Raw genomic sequence first — 21,743 nt, 5'->3', positions numbered from 1 at the left:
TGGTGTTGTTGTGACTCATTCAGAGTTCAGTTCCACTGCTCACAGGACATTTTTAGACTAGAAAACATAAGGCTCCTCCTTTAAGAATGTGATATAAAAAAAGAAGCAACTAGTCTTTGTATCAGTATAGTATTGAATAGTACGATGTAGTGTACTCGATATTGTAGTATTGCATCAAACAAATAGCAAAATCCTTATTTTATCTGGAATGATACCCAGTAGGAATTGCAGTAGGGGACCTTAAGGGGCCCCCTTGACACGGGGCCTGGGAAAACGTTCCTGGTTTTCCCCCGTGACAACTAAATAGAGTATTATCTGAACAGAATATCCTGCACTGACGGTTTAGCTCAGGGATGTGACGGATGTGTCACGCAACAGTGTAGTTTGATCCCACTTGATATTACTCAGCTTGTTTTTTTAATAATGTAAAATGAGCTGAGCAGAGCTGAAATGAATCAGTCCTGGGTCTGGTGCTTGGCTCCTGTCACCCTGAGGCTTTTTGTTGCACTGGTTGAGTAATGGTTGTTAAAGCATCAAGGTCTGAGGGAGACTTTTATTAAGTGTGAGGCATGTAGGTGTATGTTTATGTCCACGACTTGTGTTCACATAGTGGGTGTGTGGGTTTGTATGCCCTAGTGACTTATTATTATTATTATTATTATTATTATTTTGCTCTGCAGTTCTTCTGACTGATGCTGGGGTTTGCCTGTGTCATTAATGTGTTTTCTGTTGGAGGGAGTGGTTGAAAGGAAAGAGAAAAACTAGAATGTAAGGAAAGCGGCTTTTTCGTTTGGAAATCATCTAATTTTTCAGGGGAACCACAGTCTAATCCCTCCTGCTTTGCCTGTCACTGCGACTGTTTAATCTGTGTACTGATCATAGGTGATTCACTGGATAGTAATTTGATTATGCTTCCCGACTGGGACTGTGGCACTGCACTGCCATGGCTCATTATGTCTGTGATGAGTGATTGAAAAACAGAGGGATTTACAGTGACAATGTTGTATAAATATAAATTTTACTTGCACTCTATTTCATTAATATACAAAAATATTTCACACTGAAATGCCTTGCATTTTAGACCTACACTTAAACCTACATTTCACTGCTGGTTATACCCTGTATAATTGTGTATGTGACAAATAAAAATCTTGAATCTTAACTCCAAGTTAGTTATTTTCATTTGAAAGTTTTTTTTATCACTGCCATAAGCTACAAGCACACTACAATCACAGCTAAATGCGCACTACAAGATTTGTGAGTTTAATATAAGTTTGATATATATGTGCTTAATTCACAGTAAAATGAACAAGAGCAGCAGAGCTTGGCCTAAAATACATTTAAGCAGCTCTAAAACAGTTTTAACTTCTCTTAAGAAAATCAACCTAAAACCCACAGCTAAGCTAATGGTCAGCTCATTATAGCTGCTTAACAATGTCCATATTGTACATTATTTCATTTGAGCTGTAAAGCTTCCTGTTGTGGAGGTAATTGAGCAGAAGCATGGTAATATATTACTACTTATCATAATCATTGTTATTGCAGCATGCATATCATGACTATGCATCAATGTAATTGTTTAGTTTTAGATAGTTTTTTTTAAATATATCTATAGCATACTTTTCAGATATGTTAAAACAATTAAATCCAATTACATTTTTGTAAACATTGAGTTGGATGGTTAATCTGTCTCGTGGTCCAGTAGCGGTTGCTGGACCATTTTTAGTTTTCCTAATGTTGTTTGAGTGATCCAGCATTTTATTTTGTTTTCTTTGTTTCGGGTTCAAAATTTATATAGGCAAATTTCAAATGGATGTTTAAACCTCAATATCTCAGCTCGGGATGGTCTGAAACTAAAAAACTAATCTCTAGAGCGTATTTCATTGTAAATGTGTGACTTAGAATTTAAGTCCAATATAAATATATGTACACTATATTTACCAAGGTAAAGACTTCAGTGTTTCCCATTGTACATTGACTCTAAATTTGGAAACCTGATCTATCTTTATCTTCATTTGACCTTATATTTTAAGTCTATATGTTTACACGTCTGCCTGTACTTTGTACTACCTGCAATATGAACTAGCGATAAGTAAAAAAGCTCAAAGCTGAGATATGGAGGTTGCTGATAGCATCTGTTAACCAAAATTTGTTGTGGACCATAACAAAGACAGCTACTGCGGTTAAACAAAGAAAAAAAAAAACAGAAAAATTAAAAATGGTCAAGCAATCAACTTTATGATTTTTGAGATGAGATGGGCTGACCAACTTCAGTTGAACTTGTATAGCATTTTTCACAGTGCATAATGTTTAAAAACAGCATTATGGAAATCATCCCTTGGTCCCACCAGTGAGCTGACCAAAGGACACAGACAAAAGTGAGAGGAAAAAAAAAAACTATGTCCCCTGCCAAGGCACACATTACAATTGTTAATAACCCAACTAGATGGTAAAAATGCCATTATTGAAGCTGATTTTGAAGTTTATAATTGAGCTCTCATCATCAGAAAGTAATTTAGTCAGTGAATAGTTTAGTTATTTCTGTCCTGCGGAAAAACATTTGACACTCTTGCTTTTCAAAGGGGCTGCATAATATAGTGTCTGCCAGTGTGAATCGTTCCGCTGTCTCTTCTGTGTTTATCAGTGCATTGTCTTCATGGGCTGCAGCACAGAAGACAGAGTCTCTTATCAAGGCAGACCTCATGGTATCCTCTTAAGAGAGTGCAACATTGACACCCATGTGCACCCTGAATAGTTTTCAGAGTCCTCCCTGTCACACCATGCCTGCTGTGTTTGTTTCCTTCCGTTGACCTATCTTTTAAGGTGATGGAGATTAATTTAGTTACAGAGTTACTCTACTAAAATGTTTCCAGAGTTCAATTTAAATCAAATGAAATTACCAGATTTTTTTCTCAAAAGAACATGTCTGAATTAAAAATGTTTAATTGTCGCACCACTTGCAGACAACAGCCAACAAGTGAGTCTACGCTTGTCAGAAACTAGGAGAAAGTGAGAAAGAGAGTGAGAGTTGTTGCTATGGTAGCAGGCTCTTTAATTTAGTTTTCTCTTTGATAGCAATACTGTATGAAAAAATAGTTGACCCATTAAAAGTCATAAATAAACTCTTAAAGGGATCATTCTGTTTTAAGGAAACCTTTTTTTAAATAATCATGACTCTTCAGCATCAACAGATTGATAAGAAAATGAAGCAGTCAAGAGACAGGGTTTTCCTTCAGTAGTTTGTCAGTCTGTATGAATATGTATGCATTAGTTTGTGCGTTTGTGACTCAGAGGTGTTTGTTTCCGTTTTAGGTTATGAATATATTTATCAGTAAATTTATTTACAGTCCCGCTCCCGACCTCGCTGTGTAGTTATTATTTGCTTTGCTATGACTTTGAGGACTTTGTAATCTCCACCAGAGACGCAATTGCATCCTGTTGATAAAGATACAGTTCCTATGTTATTGTGCATTTATTTCAAAAGACTTTGTGCTGGACACAAGATGTGGTTTGGAATTGTGGTTTAGTTGCTGTTCATGTGGAATAGCTATTCTGTGTGTGTTCTCTGACCTGATTCTATGGCATTTCCTAACACACTTTTCCTGTTGAGAGTTATGTGTTTTGTCATGCATTAAGAGTGCAATGATGTTAGCTCAATTCATTCAGCCGATAAAAATTCAGTTCACTATATATTCCTAATAGCGAGTCATGTGATACGTGAGGAATTGTGAATATATTTTCAGCCCATCTGCTGAACAAACTCAGCCCATCTCAATCGATCTGTTGAACCAAAAAAATGGATTCAGTGAAACTGTTGATGTGTTTACTAGGAAATTACTGTGGGGGCCGCAGGTTTGTATTCAGACAGGTTTTATCAACACTACTGCTGCTTTTTCCCCCTCTGCTTCAAAGTATTACACAAAGGTGCCATTATCAAAGCTTTCTTTCCCAGTAGGCCTAATCATCACCCATAATAGCATGATCAGAGGAAGCCTGCGAGACCACAGCACCTGTTGGCTCTATATTGGTCTTCTTATAGAATGGAAATGATAGAGACCAGACCTATACCTTACCTATTTACCAGTGCACATTTTTGTGATTTTGGTAATGACCAAAAATCTGTATCCCTTTTTTTTTAAGATTGTGATGGTTTCACGGTTTATCACAGCTTTAGCCTGAATGGGCCTTTATATGAATCTGAATTCATGAATTAGTTGCAGAACCACTTCATTTTAATCATTACCCAAACCAAGCTAGCCGATTTGGTCAGTCAAACTTATAAATACATTTGAACATTTCTGTAGTAAAATGACAAATTCACACTCCGTGTACCTTTTAAGTGGTTTTACAATTGCATAGAGCAGCAGCAAGCACGTGAGGTAAATTGTAAAGGTTGCGCTGTCTAATTTGCTGTGCTAGCAATAAAAACGTTGAATAGAATGCGCTATAAACATGTTTGTCAACAGAATCGCAAAGTAGACTTTAAGCAAATCAACGAGTGAATACCCACTGCTTTAAAACAGATATTTGTTGGACTTGATTCAAGTTAAACGTGCAAAAGCAGGCAAACAAACATATTTATTAACGTTAAATCTTAAATGGCCGGTTAATCAGATTATATTCAGAAATCTATTTCAAGGTCCGAATACCACCCTCAATACCACGACTGAGGTGCCCTTGAGCAAGGCACCGAACCCCCAACTGCTCGCCGGGCGCCGCAGCATAAATGGCTGCCCACTGCTCTGGGTGTGTGTTCATGGTGTGTGTGTGTTCACTGCTGTGTGTGTGCACTTTGGATGGGATAAATGCAGAGCACAAATTCCGAGTGCGACTTCAGCACTATATTTAGCAACTTTCAGACCCTTTTAGCAGCTTTTTTCCATAAGTCTCCGCTTTTGACCTCGAAAACGCCGGAGTAGTGTAAACGATAGGCATAACCGTAGCAAAAGTTATGCCTTTTAAAACGAAAAGGCACTAGAGTAAACAGGGGCCTAAAAAGTAACATAGCCAAAACCACCGCATAGCCGCTCTTTAGTGTAGATCATAGATGCATATTGATTTTATCAGACGCTGTTGTGATTACAAATGGGAGTGACTCCAGGTTAACATGTACCCTATTAATGGGCCGTGTTTGGCCACTATTTAGTGTGGAATTTTTCTACAGTATTCACTCATCATGACAGTAAAATAGGGCATTCTAAGGCAGTCTACTGCAGTATTTCCTCTCTCATTCAGTAGAAAATGTGGTTAACACCCAGTCATGAATGTAAAAAATAAATACCGTCGTATACCGTGAAAGCGGTATAATTTCGAAAAATACCGTGATATAAATTTTTGGTCATACCACCCAGCAGTATGCACATTAAGGAATTTACTTGGTGAAAGTGTTTCCATTGTAGTTTATGCGCATGTTTTCTTACCAGATAAGAAACTTATCCGACTCAGTTGAGCGCATAAGTTTTGTATGTGTATTTTTTTGAATTTATGCGCATCTTGGCATTTCTATCCAGTGTTTGTTTGTTTGTTTGTTTTTTTTTGTTTGTTTTTTTCTATATCCCAAAATGCTCATAAAAATAGGTGGATAGAAACATAGCTACTGTTTCCTTGGCTACCGCTGTAAACAAAGCAGTGCTGCTCTTATGTAACCATTTTAATCTGCATTATACAGAGTCGAGACGAAAAGAAAAAAAACATTTTTTAAACTTTTCTGAATACAGTCAGAGCACTTCTGTCAGGACCACTATCGTCAATATAACTTATGATTAGCATATATTTTAGGTTGGGGGAATGGTTCTGTTCTGGGCAAACACTTCCTGCCCATCCACGCAGCCTAGCATGGATAGGAGCAGGGAGGGGGTAACAGAACAGAACCAACATCAGTGATAAATGTAGCAGATACCATTAATGTTCTATGTGATTATTTTAACAACATGATTCAGTGGTCTGACTCAGTGATATATTCACTGCCAAGTCCTGACTGGACGAGAGGAGGACCTGGGGATGGAGGTGGGTGATTAGTTCCTGAGCGAAGCGATAGCTGCTGAATAATGACTGAAGGGACTTTATGATGGGAATTATGATTGGTGTCGTGATCCTATAGGTAGACGTGGATCAGCTGAGTGTCAGCTGATGCAAGCTTGACTAACATGGCCTGCCAGAACTACCGCTATGCTCTATTTGTACTTTGTTTTAAAAAAAAGTAATACTGGTTGTTTAACTGTATGAACTGTATGCTGTGTAACCCATGGTGTTTAAAGTGCTGCCCATGGCACGTGTTATTTTCCCCCTAGAGAAATGCATGTAGAATAAGTTGCTTGTGTGGTTTTAAATTCTTACTTCCATCTTTACACTCCTATCCATCTATCTCATGGGTTAAGATGGCTGTGCCGTTCTAACGGGCTACCGGAGGACCTTTCAGGCAGGTATGGACAGAGCTACGTGTGCTGCTTGTCTGTCCGTCCCCCACTTTGCTGTTTTTCATCTTCTCCTGTGTTTCTGCTTCATATTCATTATTATTCAGCATTTTATTACGTTTCATCAGCATCTCAGAGATAGTCTCGCGGCTGAAGGACTGAAATCTATGGTAGCTTTCATTGGCCAAGACCCGCCCATGAGGCCGTTTGACCGACATGTCAAACAACCAATCACAGTTCGTTTCGTTCAGCGTCACGTTTCGGGCGTGGAAATGTGGCCACAATAACAGACCAAATATTTATTTTGAAAATCCTGCGTTTAGTTGACCCTGATAAGCGTTCATCGTCACTTTTGTAAACATGACAGCTTTCTTCTTTCGTGAGGGGGTTTGGCGTCCCGGCATCTTTGTTTCCAGACAGAATGTTAAAGAACACGACACACGTCTCCCAGAAATCCAGTATAATTCAACCAATCCGACGACGACAACGACACTCCTGAAATGTTTCCAGATAAGTGTGCCATATGCATCAGACGTTTAGCCAACGGTCTGTGGGCATGCCATCTGAGGCTGAGACTATGTCAGAGATCACATTGTGGCAAGTCTGCTTGTCTGTGGCGCCACATATTTGGAAATGTGAACTTTGCTCCAAATGCTAGCGATTAAGGAAATGTTGATGCCCTTGTTCATTATTTCATTCCATTGCCTCTTAGCTGTAACCTTCAGTTTGTCAACTTGTCAAGATTCATGCCTGTGCTGTAAGGCTGGATATGAGTGTATGTTTACAGCTGCTTTTATCAGAAATGCTGTGTTGCTTTGTGCTTTTGTTGTGTAAATTGATATCAGTGTTGTTCCAAAACAGTTTATTATTAGAATGACGCAGCATAATTGACAAATCAAAATTTAATAAACCACAATCATATTAACTGAACAACCAGTCTGAGACTGTAATCATGATGGAAGATATATTTAACTATCTCTGATTTGATTGCCAATGTGTTGTGTGTATCCTGGTATAAAAAGAGAACACTCTGCCTGACTTTTATCCCACAAAGTTGGCTGCTCAGCATTAAAGTTGCCCGACTAACCAATGGAATGTCTACCAAAGTGTGTGGGGGACAGGGCAAAAGTGCAGCAAAGACTGAAATGACATGTACATGTCATTTCATGTGCATGTAAAATCAAACACTCTAAAACACTGAGTGTATTTAAGTTGGAGCTGCTGCTCAGCAAATAAAACTAAATAAAAGATTCTGAAAATGTGATGTACCTTTTGAAGCACAGTGGAATGAATCAATTTAGCTGTTTGAATACCCCTAGTCTGTAGTTCACATTAATACTGCCCACCTTCGGTCTATGAACTGCAGTATGTGGGCGGGAACTACTGTACTAAAAAAGCCCTCTTTATACCAAATATTTCCTGTTTTCATGCACTGCCTGTGCAATTGTGCAATAGTCGTACCTTTTAAGGATACAACAGCTTGTCACTTGGGCTGTACTCTTAAAGGCAAGACTTTTAGGAGTAGAAACGTGCATATTAGTACTAAAGAGTAGAATTGTTAACCTTTTAAGGTACTACTTTGAACCTTATAGGGTTAAATAAGGTGCAAAATTGTCCCTTTAAGGGTACTGCCCTAGTGACAAGCTATAGAGTGTTGAAGAGCATGAATTCTTCTAGGTAGGCATGTTTCCTAAATCGTATTTGTTGTTTTGAAATATGCTGATGTCATTTCCTTTGTCTTTTGCAGGTAATAATGGCAGCATTAACTCCATCTCTGACTTAGGGACACAGCTGCCTGGTCACCGTGAGGTAAGATGTCAGATATTTTCGTCTCATTCAGAAATCTGAAAAATCAACAGATTACTGTGTGAGTGGTATTGGGTAAATAGGTCACATTCTGAGGTTGTGGTAGTTTAAATGTGTGAATATACTCCCACCACAAGGTCTCCCTGCTGCTCTAAAATACTGGCAAATGTTCACATCACTGTTGTAAAGCTTTTGTTGGGCCAATTTGAAGTTGCAGATGTCTAAGTATAGCTCTTGAAGACGGGTCAGATAGATTGGCCTGTCTCCCACTAAAACACATTTATTATGCTCAGCAAAAGCAACATAAAAAGTTTCCACTCTTTTTGATGAATGAATTTGTGAACAAAAAGTACATTTGTGGTTACTAAATAAAAATAATTTAAAACCATTTTGTGAATGATTTTGAATAATTCATTGAAAAGATCTAACTCAAAATAATTTCACCCACAAATCAAACTTTATTATGGCTTGCAAAATGGGTTTTACTATAAGGGATATTTTAAAACAGAACATAATTAAATCTATGTATACCTATTAAATCTATCTAGAAATAGCCATTAAGTTTATGTGATGTTTAAGTTGGCATTAGGTTTCATAGCTTTTCTTGACCTGTGTTTTCCATGACTGAAGGAACTCTGAATATATTCAAACTTGTATGTTAAGAAAATAATAATGTTTATTATAAAGGTGAAGAAGTTTGTTGTTCCTGAGATGGACATTTTTAGTGTATTGTCGTTCTGGTGCATTTAAAAAAAAGTACTCGCTTTCCTCAGTCTTAAACATTGATTTTAGCATTTTTACATGAAACCATATAAGCACGCATCAATAGATTACAGTATGCCTTTGCTCTGTTTCTCTTGCTAATGATACTTTCTTCATCTTAGTGCAGTCAGCAATAAAGGAGTGATTTGGGAAGCTAGATGCAATGGTACATTTTTGTTTCATTATCTCACTAAACTTGGATGTAGATAAAAAATAAATAAATAAATAGTCAAACTGCAAGGTTGTGGAATTAGTCACCCTTGTGATATCAGTTTAATGAGGGGGCATCCAGAGTTGAAGCTGTATCTCTGCATTTGTATTAAATGATGACGTATTACAATGAGCAGCACTGTGATCTCAGTTCCAGAACAGAATACACCAGATCATCACAGGAGAGTCTCCAGGCAAAGGCATGTGTACCCGAGTTGTCTCTGTGTGAGAGAGTGTGCAGCTCACAGTTAGCATTTGCTAACACTGCTTGCAACATGGACATTTTTTAAAAGTGAAAGTGAAGTGACATACGGCCAAGTATGGTGACCCATACTCGAAATTTGTGCTCTGCATTTAACCCATCCAAAGTGCACACACACAGCACGGAACACACACACACCCGGATGCTAACCCCTAACATGCTGCGGCGCCCGGGGAGCAGTTGGGGGTTCGGTGCCTTGCACAAGGGTATTGAGGGTGGAGAGAGCGCTGTACATTCACTCCCTCCACCTACAATCCCTGCCGGACTTGAGACTCGAACCCGCAACCTTTGGATTACGAGTCCGACTCTCTAACCATTAGGCCACGACTTCTCCCTGAGGTATGGATATACCTGGGAGAGATTGTTGCTGACTTTGTTAGAGCTTGCTTTAAGTGTTTAATTGTTCTTTAAATTACGTTAAACATTAAACTTTTAGGGCTGAAGATTAAATTTGTTCAGTACTAACTACTACATCAACAATGAATAGTAATTTTTGTTATAAATTAACATGGTGTATTTTGTCAATATTAGAAATTAATTTTATTTATTATTATTTAATTTTTTTGTTTATGAACACATCGAGACTGGACTACACCGACACGCAATACTTTGTTGGGACCAACAAGACCAGTGGTTTCTCTGCTTGGCCTTGATATGATGGCCCTAATGTTTAGTGTTTGAAATATGCAGCTTAATAGAGATTAATTTGAATGAGTGCAGATATTAGATAATGTGAAACTGTATAGCTAGATACTCTTAAGAATCCTTGTAGTCATGGTTTTGGTGATTTGTTGTTGCTTTGTAGATTGTTCGGAAGTCTGTGATTGTCATTTTGACATCAATAGTGATCAATAATCCTCCACGTCTTTTCCTAACAGAGCAGCATACAAAGGTCCCACCTGACCAGAAGTGCTGATTAACAAAGTACCTGTTTGCAAATAAGTGCTCCTGTCAGCTCTCTCACATTTAATTAGTAGAACGCAATAAAATGCCTTCACAAATGGCACAGTGCCTCCACTTTATTAGTTTAATGGCTTTCCCAGGTTCAGTCTCTGAATGGCCTTATTTAGAAAGACGTGCCAAGCAGGCAAGCGTTTATGTGACTTATCTGTTTTGGCTTGGCTTTGGTTTTACTGTCTGGAGCAGCATATTTGAAGGTGCAGTTGGTATTTTCTGCTCCTCCGTGCTTGTGGGATTTTTATGCATGATGTAAGATCTATGTATGTCTCGCAAAAGTGAAAAACAACATGTCTTGCTGACATACTTATAAGTCAATTCATATTTGTACATCACTGTTCTTTTTTTTTTGCCTGTTTGTGAATGCCTGTCTGTCTTAACCATATTTTGGGGACATCCTCATTTGTAAAATTGTCTAAAAAATAACTTAAAAACAAATTGTACAAAGGCAAACATTTTTTCTGTTAGGGTTAGGTTATAATTTTAAACTAGCTGTATGTAAAAACAGCAGATGTCTATGGAATATCCCCATTTAGATACTGAAGCTATGTAAATGTGTGTTGATTTCACACTGTCTGCAGAAGGAACCGTTCTCTTCATACCGTACCTGTGGTTTTCTCTGCACATCTCACTGCAGCTCTTCCTGGAGCCTCTCATGCTGTCATGATGCTATTTCTGCAGTGCTAGTGGGATGATGTTTTACTCGGCAGTAAATTTCTTGTCCTGCGTTCAATACCCTGAGCACTACAGTGATTTATGTAGTACACTTCATGAGCATTACTTCCAATTACCGTTTCACACCATTGTTTGGGGTTTCATCACCTGGAAAAGATAAGAGACCCTCACAGTTGATAGAAATCACATGCTTCATGTCTCATTTGTTCATTGTGACAAGTCAACTCTCTGAATCTCTATGGTCATGTGGTTGTGTATGAGAGTAGGACTGTTATTGATTTGAATCTCTTTTTCTTTTATAGATAGACAAGCTTGGACAGAACAGGGACTCCGTGTACTTCAGGGATGGTTTACGGCGCATTGATTTTGTCCTGTCCTACGTTGACGACAAGGATGGAGACAAGAAAGCGGTATGCCACTAATATTCAGAACTTTTATAGTAATTTTATTAATGCACGTCTGTGTGTGTGTGTGTGTGTTTGTATATATGTATGTATGTGTGTGTGTATATATATTAGGGGTGGCATGGAACATGTACACAGTCAGGTTTGGCCTTACGGCGAATACAGGCAATTCACCCCCAATCCAGAAGGGGGCACCCGCAGTAATGCTACGCTGTTTGATAACCGTCAGCAGAAGAACAGCGAATGCCATGTAGCGCCATGCGTATCCCTTCTAGCCTTAACCGTGAGTTGTGCGCTTGAAAACAAAGCCCACTAGACAATGACCATGTGCTGATTCTGAACGCGTCTCTTACATAGACTGACAAAGGAGTGTACTTTAAAGGCTTGCCCACTCAACTGTTTGTGAAATGGAGCTTTGTGCTCATGTATCCTACCTCTCTCCTTCGGCACAAATCCAAATATTCCATAATATTCCCATATTTGTGATGTAACGTATCTGAATGCTAAACTATTATTTATTATGTAAATGATAGGCTTTGTACTTCAATCACGTTCCAGCGGGTGCGCTGATGTTTGGCAGTTTAGTATGCTCCATGGAGATATATATATATATCTATCTAGATGGCTCATTATAGATTGTTTCTATGGGCGATACGTTAGCCATCCGCCATTTTTGGAAAGGCCTGCGAATCTTTGAGCGCATTGACTCTGTTCGTCTACAACAGCAAGTTATACGCATGTATATCTTTGAATATTCATTGATTATTAAGGTGAATGCGAGATGGCTGATGCGTCAACGTATCTGGAGCGGTCGAATAGGGAATCTACACATATGGTCTGCTCGTCACTCCACGGAAGAGAGGGGCGGAGTCAGCAGAGCATTGACTAGAAGAGCGTGCTGAAAACAGAGCTGATTTTGACAGGGTAAAGAAGGTGTTTTTTACACTAACATACTTTGGTTAAAATGTCTCAATGTTATAGACTTTTCATCAAGACCCTAAAGAATCATATCAACTTGTGTAAAATGGGCATCCGATTACCCCTTTAAGAAAAGAGCTAGAGAAATTAAAATTACAATTAAATTACAATTACAATTACCATTACATTTAAAATACAATTACAATTAAATTTTATTTAAAAATACAATTACAATTAAATTTAAATTATAATTACCATTACCAATTAAATTACAGTTACAATTACAATTACAATTCAATTTAAATTTAAATTACAATTGCCATTACAATTGAATTACAATTGAATTTAAATTACAATTACCATTACAATTGTCATTACAATTAAATTACAATTACATTTAAATTACAATGACCAATTACATTACCTTTACAATTTCATTACCATTACAATTAAATTTAAATTACAATTACAATTAAATTTAAATTACCATTACAATTACATTACCATTACAATTAAATTACAATTACAATTAAATTACAATTTGCACTACAGTCTGTTCAAAATAAATGAAAAGAAACTGAGCATAGAGAAAAAATGGTACATACCTGTTAATGTAATTTACAAGTAAATTACATTTAAATTACGATTAAATTACGATTTAATTTAAATTACAATTACATTACCGTTACCATTACAATTACAATGAAATTACAATTACAATTAAATTACCATTTATCTTTACCATTTACATTTAAATTACAATTGCCATTCCAATTACAATTAAATTACAATTACAATTAAATTACAATTTGCACAGACTGTAGACTCTTCGATACCATGGAGACAGACTGTTCGATACCATGGAGAAAAAAATGTACATACCTGTTAATGTAATTTACAAGTAAATTACATTTAAATTACAATTCAATTACAATTCAATTTAAATTACAATTACCATTACAATTACCAATTACATTACCATTACAATTCAATTACAATTCAATTTAAATTACCATTACAATTACCAATTACATTACCATTACCAAGTAAATTACATTTAAATTACAATTCAATTACAATTCAATTTAAATTACAATTACCATTTAAATTACAATTACCATTACAATTACAATTACAATTACAATTCAATTTAAATTACCATTACAATTAAATTACAATTGTACCATTAATTGTACCATTACAATTAAATTACAATTTAAATTGCAATTACCATTACAATTACATTTAAATTACAATTACCATTACAATTACATTTAAATTACAATTACCATTACAATTACATTTAAATTACAATTGCCATTACCATTACCATTACCATTACAATTAAATTTAAATTACAATTCAATTTAAGTTACCATTACAATTACAATTCAATTTAAATTACAATTCAATTTAAATTACCATTACAATTACAATTACATTTAAATTACAATTACCATTACCATTACCATTACAATTACAATTACAATTACAATTAAATTACAATTACATTACCATTACCATTACCATTACAATTAAATTACAATTACAATTACATTTAAATTACAATTACCATTACCATTACAATTAAATTTAAATTACAATTCAATTTAAATTACCATTACAATTACAATTACATTTAAATTACAATTACCATTACCATTACCATTACAATTACATTTAAATTACAATTACCATTACAATTACATTTAAATTACAATTACATTACCATTACCATTACAATTAAATTACAATTACAATTACAATTACATTTAAATTACAATTACCATTACCATTACCATTACAATTACATTTAAATTACCATTACAATTACAATTACATTTAAATTACAATTACCATTACCATTACCATTACAATTACATTTAAATTACAATTACATTACCATTTCCATTACCATTACCATTACAATTAAATTACAATTACATTACCATTACCATTACCATTACAATTAAATTTAAATTACAATTCAATTTAAATTACCATTACAATTACAATTACATTTAAATTACAATTACCATTACCATTACCATTACAATTACATTTAAATTACAATTACATTACCATTACCATTACAATTAAATTACAATTACATTACCATTACCATTACCATTACAATTAAATTACAATTACAATTACATTTAAATTACAATTACCATTACCATTACCATTACAATTAAATTTAAATTACAATTCAATTTTAAATTACCATTACAATTACAATTACATTTAAATTACAATTACCATTACCATTACCATTACAATTACATTTAAATTACAATTACCATTACAATTACATTTAAATTACAATTACATTACCATTACCATTACCATTACAATTAAATTACAATTACAATTACATTTAAATTACAATTACCATTACCATTACATTTACCATTACAATTAAATTTAAATTACATTTAAATTACAATTGCCAGTACAATTAAATTTAAATTACAATGACATTAAATTACAATTAAATTACAATTTGCACTACAGTCTGTTCAAAATAAATGAAAACAAAACTGAGCATAGTAGGTTTATTTTTTTCTGTTGTAACCGAACCGTGACCCTCGAACCGAGGTATGTACCGAACCGTGACATCTGTGTACCGTGCCACCCCTAATAAATATATAGACTATATAGACTAGAAATAGATATGTTATAGACTTTTCATCAAGACTTTTCATTCTAAAGAATCATATCAACTTCAAATCATATCAACAAAATTACAATTACATTTAAATTACCATTACAATTACATTTAAATTACAATTACCATTACAATTAAATTTAAATTACAATATATATATATATATATATATATATATATATTTGTTTTTTTTGATAATAATAAAAAAAAAATGAATTTTTATTTTTAATTTTTAATTTTATTTTTAATTTTATTTTTATTCATTATTAATTGTAGTTTAATTGTAGTTGTAATTTAAATACAATTTAAAATAGTAATTTAAAAAAACACAAACCTCAAAAACAACACAAAAATGTGTCACTGAGCACAAAACCAAGCCTTTGCTATGGCCATTCCAGTCCTCTGAGCTGAACCCTGTAGAAAATGAGTGGGGTGAACTGAAGAGAAGAAGCACCAACATGGATCTGGGAATGTAAATGGTCTGGAGTGATTCTGGATGAAGGAGTGGTCTCTGATCTCTTGTCAGGTGTTTTCTAAACTCATCAGGCATTATAGGAGAAAATTTAGAACTGTTAAACTGGGAAATTCAAAAAGTATTGAATAAAAGGGTACCGTTAATTGTGGCTAATGTGTATTAGAGAAACGCATTTATTTCATAATGATATTTCCCCCCATTTTAAAATCTTATTCTCCAGAGAAAGTTTAAAAAATTTTTTTTTTTTTTTTTTTTTTTTACAAATGCACATTTATTTTCACAGCCTTCTTTGATCATTTACCAAGGGCACCAACAATTCTGACACTGTGTGTGTGTGTGTGTGTGTGTGTGTGTGTGTGTGTATACAGTCCCCTCCATAAGTATTGGAACAGTAAAGACAAAATTGCTCTGTTGGCTGTGGAGTCAAGACATTTGCAAATATGATTAAAAGATGAATATGAGACAAAACTACAGAATGTCACATTTTATTAGTTTCAACACGCATATATTTTACCAAATGAAAAGGACAGCACTTTTAGAGTTCATCCCACTCATTGATGTGAGCATGAGTATTGGGACAGTTGAACATAAGGTAGATATAAGAGATTAAAAGCTATTATTTAGTTGCAGATCCCTTGCGCACAATCACAGCAGTGAGTCTGTGACCCATAGACATCACCAGACTCTTGGTCTCATCCTTTGAAATGCTTTTCCCAGCCTTTAATGCAGCCAATTCCAATTGTTGCTTGTTTTGGGGAGTTTCTGCCTTTACTCTCCTCTCCAGCTGGTGAAATTCATGTTCAATCAAATGTAAATCTGGAGATTGACTTGGGCAATCTAAGACTTTCCATTTCTGCAATATGCAATATGAAGCACTTCCCAATGAATCTGGTGGCATTTTCTTGAATATTGGTAGGCAAAATGAGTTTGTACCCTTCCAAATTCATTCTGCTACTGTCATCATGCATTAAGTCATCAGTAAAGTTGAGAGGGCCTGTTTCAGAGGCAGCCATGCATGCCCATGCCACGACACCACCTCCACCATGCTTTACAGATGAGGCTGTATGCTTGGGATCATTGCAGTTGCCTTTTTTTTTTCTCCACATTTTTGCTTTCCCATCACTTAGATAAAGCTTCATCTTTGTCTCATCGGTCCATAAACACAGTTCCAAAACTCTTCTGGCTCACCTTTGTGCTTTTTTGCAAACTCTAATCTTGCCTTTCTTGTTTTGGTGCTGGTCAGAGGTTTGCATCTTGCTGTGTAGCATCTGTAATTCTGTGTCAAAGTCTCCTGAGGACAGTAAATTGTCAGAGCTTTCTGGAAGTTGGTGATTTTACAGACACGTCTTTTAGGGTTCATTTTCACAGCTTTTATGATTTGTCTGTCATCAGCTACTGTTGTTTTCTCAGCTGATCAGGTCGTTGCTGGTGTCGCTGGTGGTTTCCAAACTCTTGATTTCTCCATGTCCTTTGTTTTTGCTATAGCTCTAACTGACTTCCTCTTTTCTTTTAGCATCCAAATTGCTTGCTTTTCGCTCAAAGTCAGCTCTCTTATCTTCATCCTGGTTTGTGTGTGTCATCATCGAATGCAAGATTCAGAATACAGAAGTAATGGATATAACTGATACGACACATTCCCTGCATTTAATAGCTGAAGAATTAATGCAACAGGACATAGCTGATCACTTAGAAAGACCTGTGAGGCAACTGTTCAAATACTTATGCTCACATCAGATAGAGGGATGAAACTCTAAAAGTGCTGAACTTCTTAGCTGGTAAAAAACATCTATGTGTTGAATCACCCAATAATAAAATGTGACATTCTGTAGTTTTGTCTCATATTCATCTTTTAATCATATTTGTAAATGTCTTTACTCCACAGCCAACAGAACAATTTTGTCTTTACTGTTCCAATATATTTGGAGGGCACTGTATATATGGTATAAAGTATTTCAAAGCCATATGAAACTGACATAATTACAGAAAGTGAATTTGATATTTTTTGTTTTCCTTAATTATGTGCACACATTGACCAAAATGCAAACTCATGACAGTTTTGCTACTCTCAATAATTGTTTGTTTTCTACAAGCATGGTCCCATTATGCATTTTGATGCAGGATTTTTAATTGGTGTGCATTCTCTCCAAATGTTCTATACTTGGCCTTGTTAAGCAATCAAACAATGACTGATGCTTAATATTGCTCATTGTGTACAAAAATAGCCCGATGGGGACCTGTATGTAGGCGTGCAGTGGTGAGATGGGGTGAGATGTCTGCTGGGTCATAAGGCACAGTGAGAAACAGTGAGTCAGAGTCAGATTGAAGCTGTTGCACAATAAACTGAATGCTGAACATCGATTGCATAAATTGAGAGCAGGGGTCAACCACTTCTCTCTGGCCAGACCCTTCATTCAGTTCAATCGCTGAGAACACTGAAGGGTTTGCCGGTGAACCTGTTTGATCTGTTTTCTCCTGTATTTTTATTTATTTCTTTTATTTAACCTTTATTTAAACAGGAAAAGTCCCATTGAGACACAGTCTCTTTTACAAGAGAGTCCTGTATAGCACGTTCAAACATAGGTTACAAGACAATAAATTACAATATAAAATACAACACAGATTTACACAAAATTTACAAAATATTTGCATGTGAAGATGCAGTGAATTTAAAATATATAAACAAACGAAAATAGTGGCTAGAAGTCAATGTCCACCCACCCACTTTTTTTAAAAGCAGCTGGTGAAATTAGCGCACCAATCTTAAATCCAGACTGGAGTTCATTCCAGGACGAAGGACCATAGAATGACAGACCCCTCTTTCCTGCTTCTGTCCTCATTCTTGGTACATTAAAAAGTAGTACATCACTAGATCTTAATCGATATGTACTTTGGGTACGAACAAATTTTAAACAAATATAAGACGGCAAGATACCTAGAATCGCTTTATAAATAAAAATGTACCAATGTCGCATCCTGCGCGATTTAAGTGACGGCCAATTTACCATATTATATAAGATGCAATGATGTGTCTGATTGCCAGCATTTGTAATGAACCTGAGAGCCGCATGATAAAGAGGGTCTAATATTGACAGAGTAGATGGACAAGCAAATTGATAGATGATATCCCCATAATCTATCTGAGACAGGAATAGTCCTGCAACCAGTCTTTTTCTTATAGCCCTTAAAAAGCAAGATTTTAATCTATATAAGAATGCCAGAGTGAATTTAAGTTTCATAGCGAGAGCTTCAATATGTTTTTTAAAGGTAAAACCTTTATCAAGCCAGATACTCAAATACTTGTAAGTATCAACAAGTTCAATAGCTTCATCTTGGAGTGTCTTAATAGCAAGAACTGGGACTTTAGTACCTACGAGGGCAAAAATCATTGCCTTCGTCTTTTTTGCATTTTAAAAGTAACTTCAAATCAAACAAGGCGGATTGTAATGAGTTGAAATCTGACTGCAAATTCGCACAGGCAGTCTCAGATGTAGATGTAGATGTATGCAGAGGTTGACGCATGGTCAGGTTCTCTGCTTAATGATGGTCATATCCCTTGAGCCACCCGTTTGAGATGATGTTCCATAAGATAAGATATTTTAGCCATAGGTCACCAGTGCTTGTGGGAAATACGAGTTTCTCTAAAGACGCAGTTCAAAGATTGTTTACAACCCTCAGAACCTAAAATGTCAAACTGTTAATTGATACAAAGCTAAATGAATAGGTGACTTAAGTAATTATAAAAACAAGAAAGAGACCAAGAATTAATGAATAGTTGAAAACACCTGATGTTTTTCCTTCAGGAGAGAAGAAGAGCGTTTGAAGCTAACCTGGAGAAGGCTGGTCTTGAGCTGGAGACTGAAGATAAATCGGTGAGGTTCTAAGCCACACATGCCTCCTCATTGTTGCACTTTTATTTTTTTATTAAATTAAATTAAATGAAATTAAATCTTATATCAAATCCCATTCATTTAATTTGATCTCCCATATCAAAGCTATTTAATTTATTTTAATGTATTTACTATGTCAAAGCTCAGACTCTTTTGTACATTTGATAATCACATACAACACTTCCCCACTCAAAAATATCTCCCCTGCAGGAGTCAGATGACCGTAAGACATATTATCTGAAGATTCACGCTCCATGGGAAGTGTTGGCCACCTATGCTGATGTGCTAAAGATCAAAGTGCCCTTTAAAGCGAGTGATATTCCCAAAGCTCGAGAAGTTCCTCTTGAGTGGCTCACTCACCCTTTCCGGCTGCCAGACAACATCATGAGGCCAGAGCCGGACTACTTTACTGCACCTTTTGTCAAGAGCAAGGTCGACTTCTTCCTAATTGATGATCAGGACACATTTTTTCCTCCCTCCACTCGCAACAGGATCGTGTACTACATCCTGACCCGCTGCCCTTACTACAAGGTAGACCGTGAAGAGAAAGATAAGACAGGAATTAAACGACTGCTGAACAATGGCACCTACACCTCCGCTTATCCCCTTCATGATGTGAGTGCGAAATTTATGCACTTTAATCTAACTGTCTGTTTGTCCGTCCTTTCAAAAGTTTGGGTTCAGTACCAAGATATTTAATTTTTTTAAATAAACTAATACTTTTATTCATTAAAGGGACAGTTCACCCAAAAAGGAAAATTGTCATTAATTACTCACTCTCATGTCATTCAAAACCTGTAAGACCTTCATTCATCTTCGGAACACAAATTAAGATATTTTTGATGAAATCCGAGAGCTTTCTGACCCTGCATAGACCGCAATAGAGGTGTTTGTTTTTTTTCACCTTATTTCCCGCTCACACTTTTCTCATCCTAATTTTACAAGTTGCAAGTTACAAAACACATGTAAAGTGCTGACTGACACTGATCACTGGCAGGTGCGGTGTTCTCCGATCGACAGTTAAACAGACCCGGGCCCCAAAGTAATAGATTGGGACCCGGACCCGGCTGGCCATTTAAAATATAGACCCGAACCCTCGGTTCTCAGGTCCTCCGTGAAGACCTCTAGACAGCAACACAACTGACATGTTCAAGGCCCAGAAATGTAGTAAGGATATCATTAAGATAGTCCATTTGACATCAGTGGTTCAACCGTTATGTTATGAAGCTATGAGAATACTAAAACAAAAATAACATCTTGATTCAACAATTTCTTCTCTTCTGTGTCAGTCTCCGCCGCACATTCATGAAAGTACCACGATGCACGTGTGGTGCTGCTGAAGAAGAATGACAGAATTTTCATTTTTGGGGTGAACTATCCTTTTAAGGATGCCTTAAATTTATCAAAAGTGACTGTAAAAACTTCTACATTGTAACAAAAATTATTTTGAATTAAATTCTGTTCTTTTGAACTTTCCATTCATTAAAGAAATTAAAAACTTCTAATCATCAAAGAAATTCAAAACTAAAATTCAGCTTTGCCATCACAGAAATAAATTACATTTTAAAATGTAATAAATTGAAAATTATTACAATTATTATAAATTTTTGATCAAATAAATTAAGCTTTACTTCACACAACAAACTCCTTTTAAAAAATCTGACCAACATCAAAGACAGTCCCTTTGCATGTTAAAAGTGTTTGTCTTTGGTAAACATCTGATTGCTGTTTGTTCCTCAGTGTAAGTATTGGAAGAAGGCACAAGACATGCAGTGTGAGAGTGAGAGGTATCATCTGTACAGATACTGGGCTCGATTCTTCTGCTTCTACAAAGAGCAACCGCTCAATATGATCAAGTGAGGACACAATGCATGCAATAACCAAATCTGGAGCAGATGCATCTTTATTACACTGCTGATTGCAAGATTACGTCTTGTAAGAAAAAGATTTTCACTTTTCTAGAGCAGCATATCAAACCATAGTGTTACATTTCCTGTTTGTATTTTGTCATAGGAAGTACTATGGTGAGAAGATTGGTATCTACTTTGCCTGGCTAGGCTTTTACACAGAAATGCTGTTTTTTGCTGCGGTCATGGGAGTGATCTGTTTTGTTTATGGTGTGCTTAGTTACGAAGACAACATCACAAGGTAAGTGACACTGGCAGGTTATATGGGTCAAATGAACATGCATCCTTGCCTACTGAGTTTGAAACTGTGTGGTTACATGCATTTTTAATAACCCTTTGCAGTTTGTAACCAATATTACAGTGCGTGATAACTGTAAAAGCTAAGGCATCAGACAG

General features: G+C 35.8%; 1 protein-coding gene across 2 annotated transcripts in view; it reads left to right on the top strand.

Annotated features, from left to right (window-relative positions):
• LOC306874134 (anoctamin-5-like) overlaps positions 1-21,743 on the top strand; it is a 35,509-nt gene that overhangs the window by 853 nt on the left and 12,913 nt on the right. The window contains exons 2-8 of one of the 2 annotated variants that reach the window (XM_079423935.1): positions 6,378-6,422; positions 8,161-8,222; positions 11,388-11,495; positions 19,354-19,422; positions 19,651-20,055; positions 21,181-21,296; positions 21,454-21,588. In XM_079423935.1, coding sequence (XP_079280061.1) covers positions 6,378-6,422; positions 8,161-8,222; positions 11,388-11,495; positions 19,354-19,422; positions 19,651-20,055; positions 21,181-21,296; positions 21,454-21,588 — 940 coding nt within the window. The remainder of the gene's footprint in view (positions 1-6,377; positions 6,423-8,160; positions 8,223-11,387; positions 11,496-19,353; positions 19,423-19,650; positions 20,056-21,180; positions 21,297-21,453; positions 21,589-21,743) is intronic. The other variant, XM_079423934.1, reaches the window with a different exon arrangement.

This window comes from Barbus barbus (genome assembly GCF_936440315.1).
Source record: "Barbus barbus genome assembly, chromosome: 1".
Taxonomy (NCBI): Eukaryota; Metazoa; Chordata; class Actinopteri; order Cypriniformes; family Cyprinidae; genus Barbus; species Barbus barbus.
This window is presented reverse-complemented; position numbering and strand designations above follow the sequence as displayed.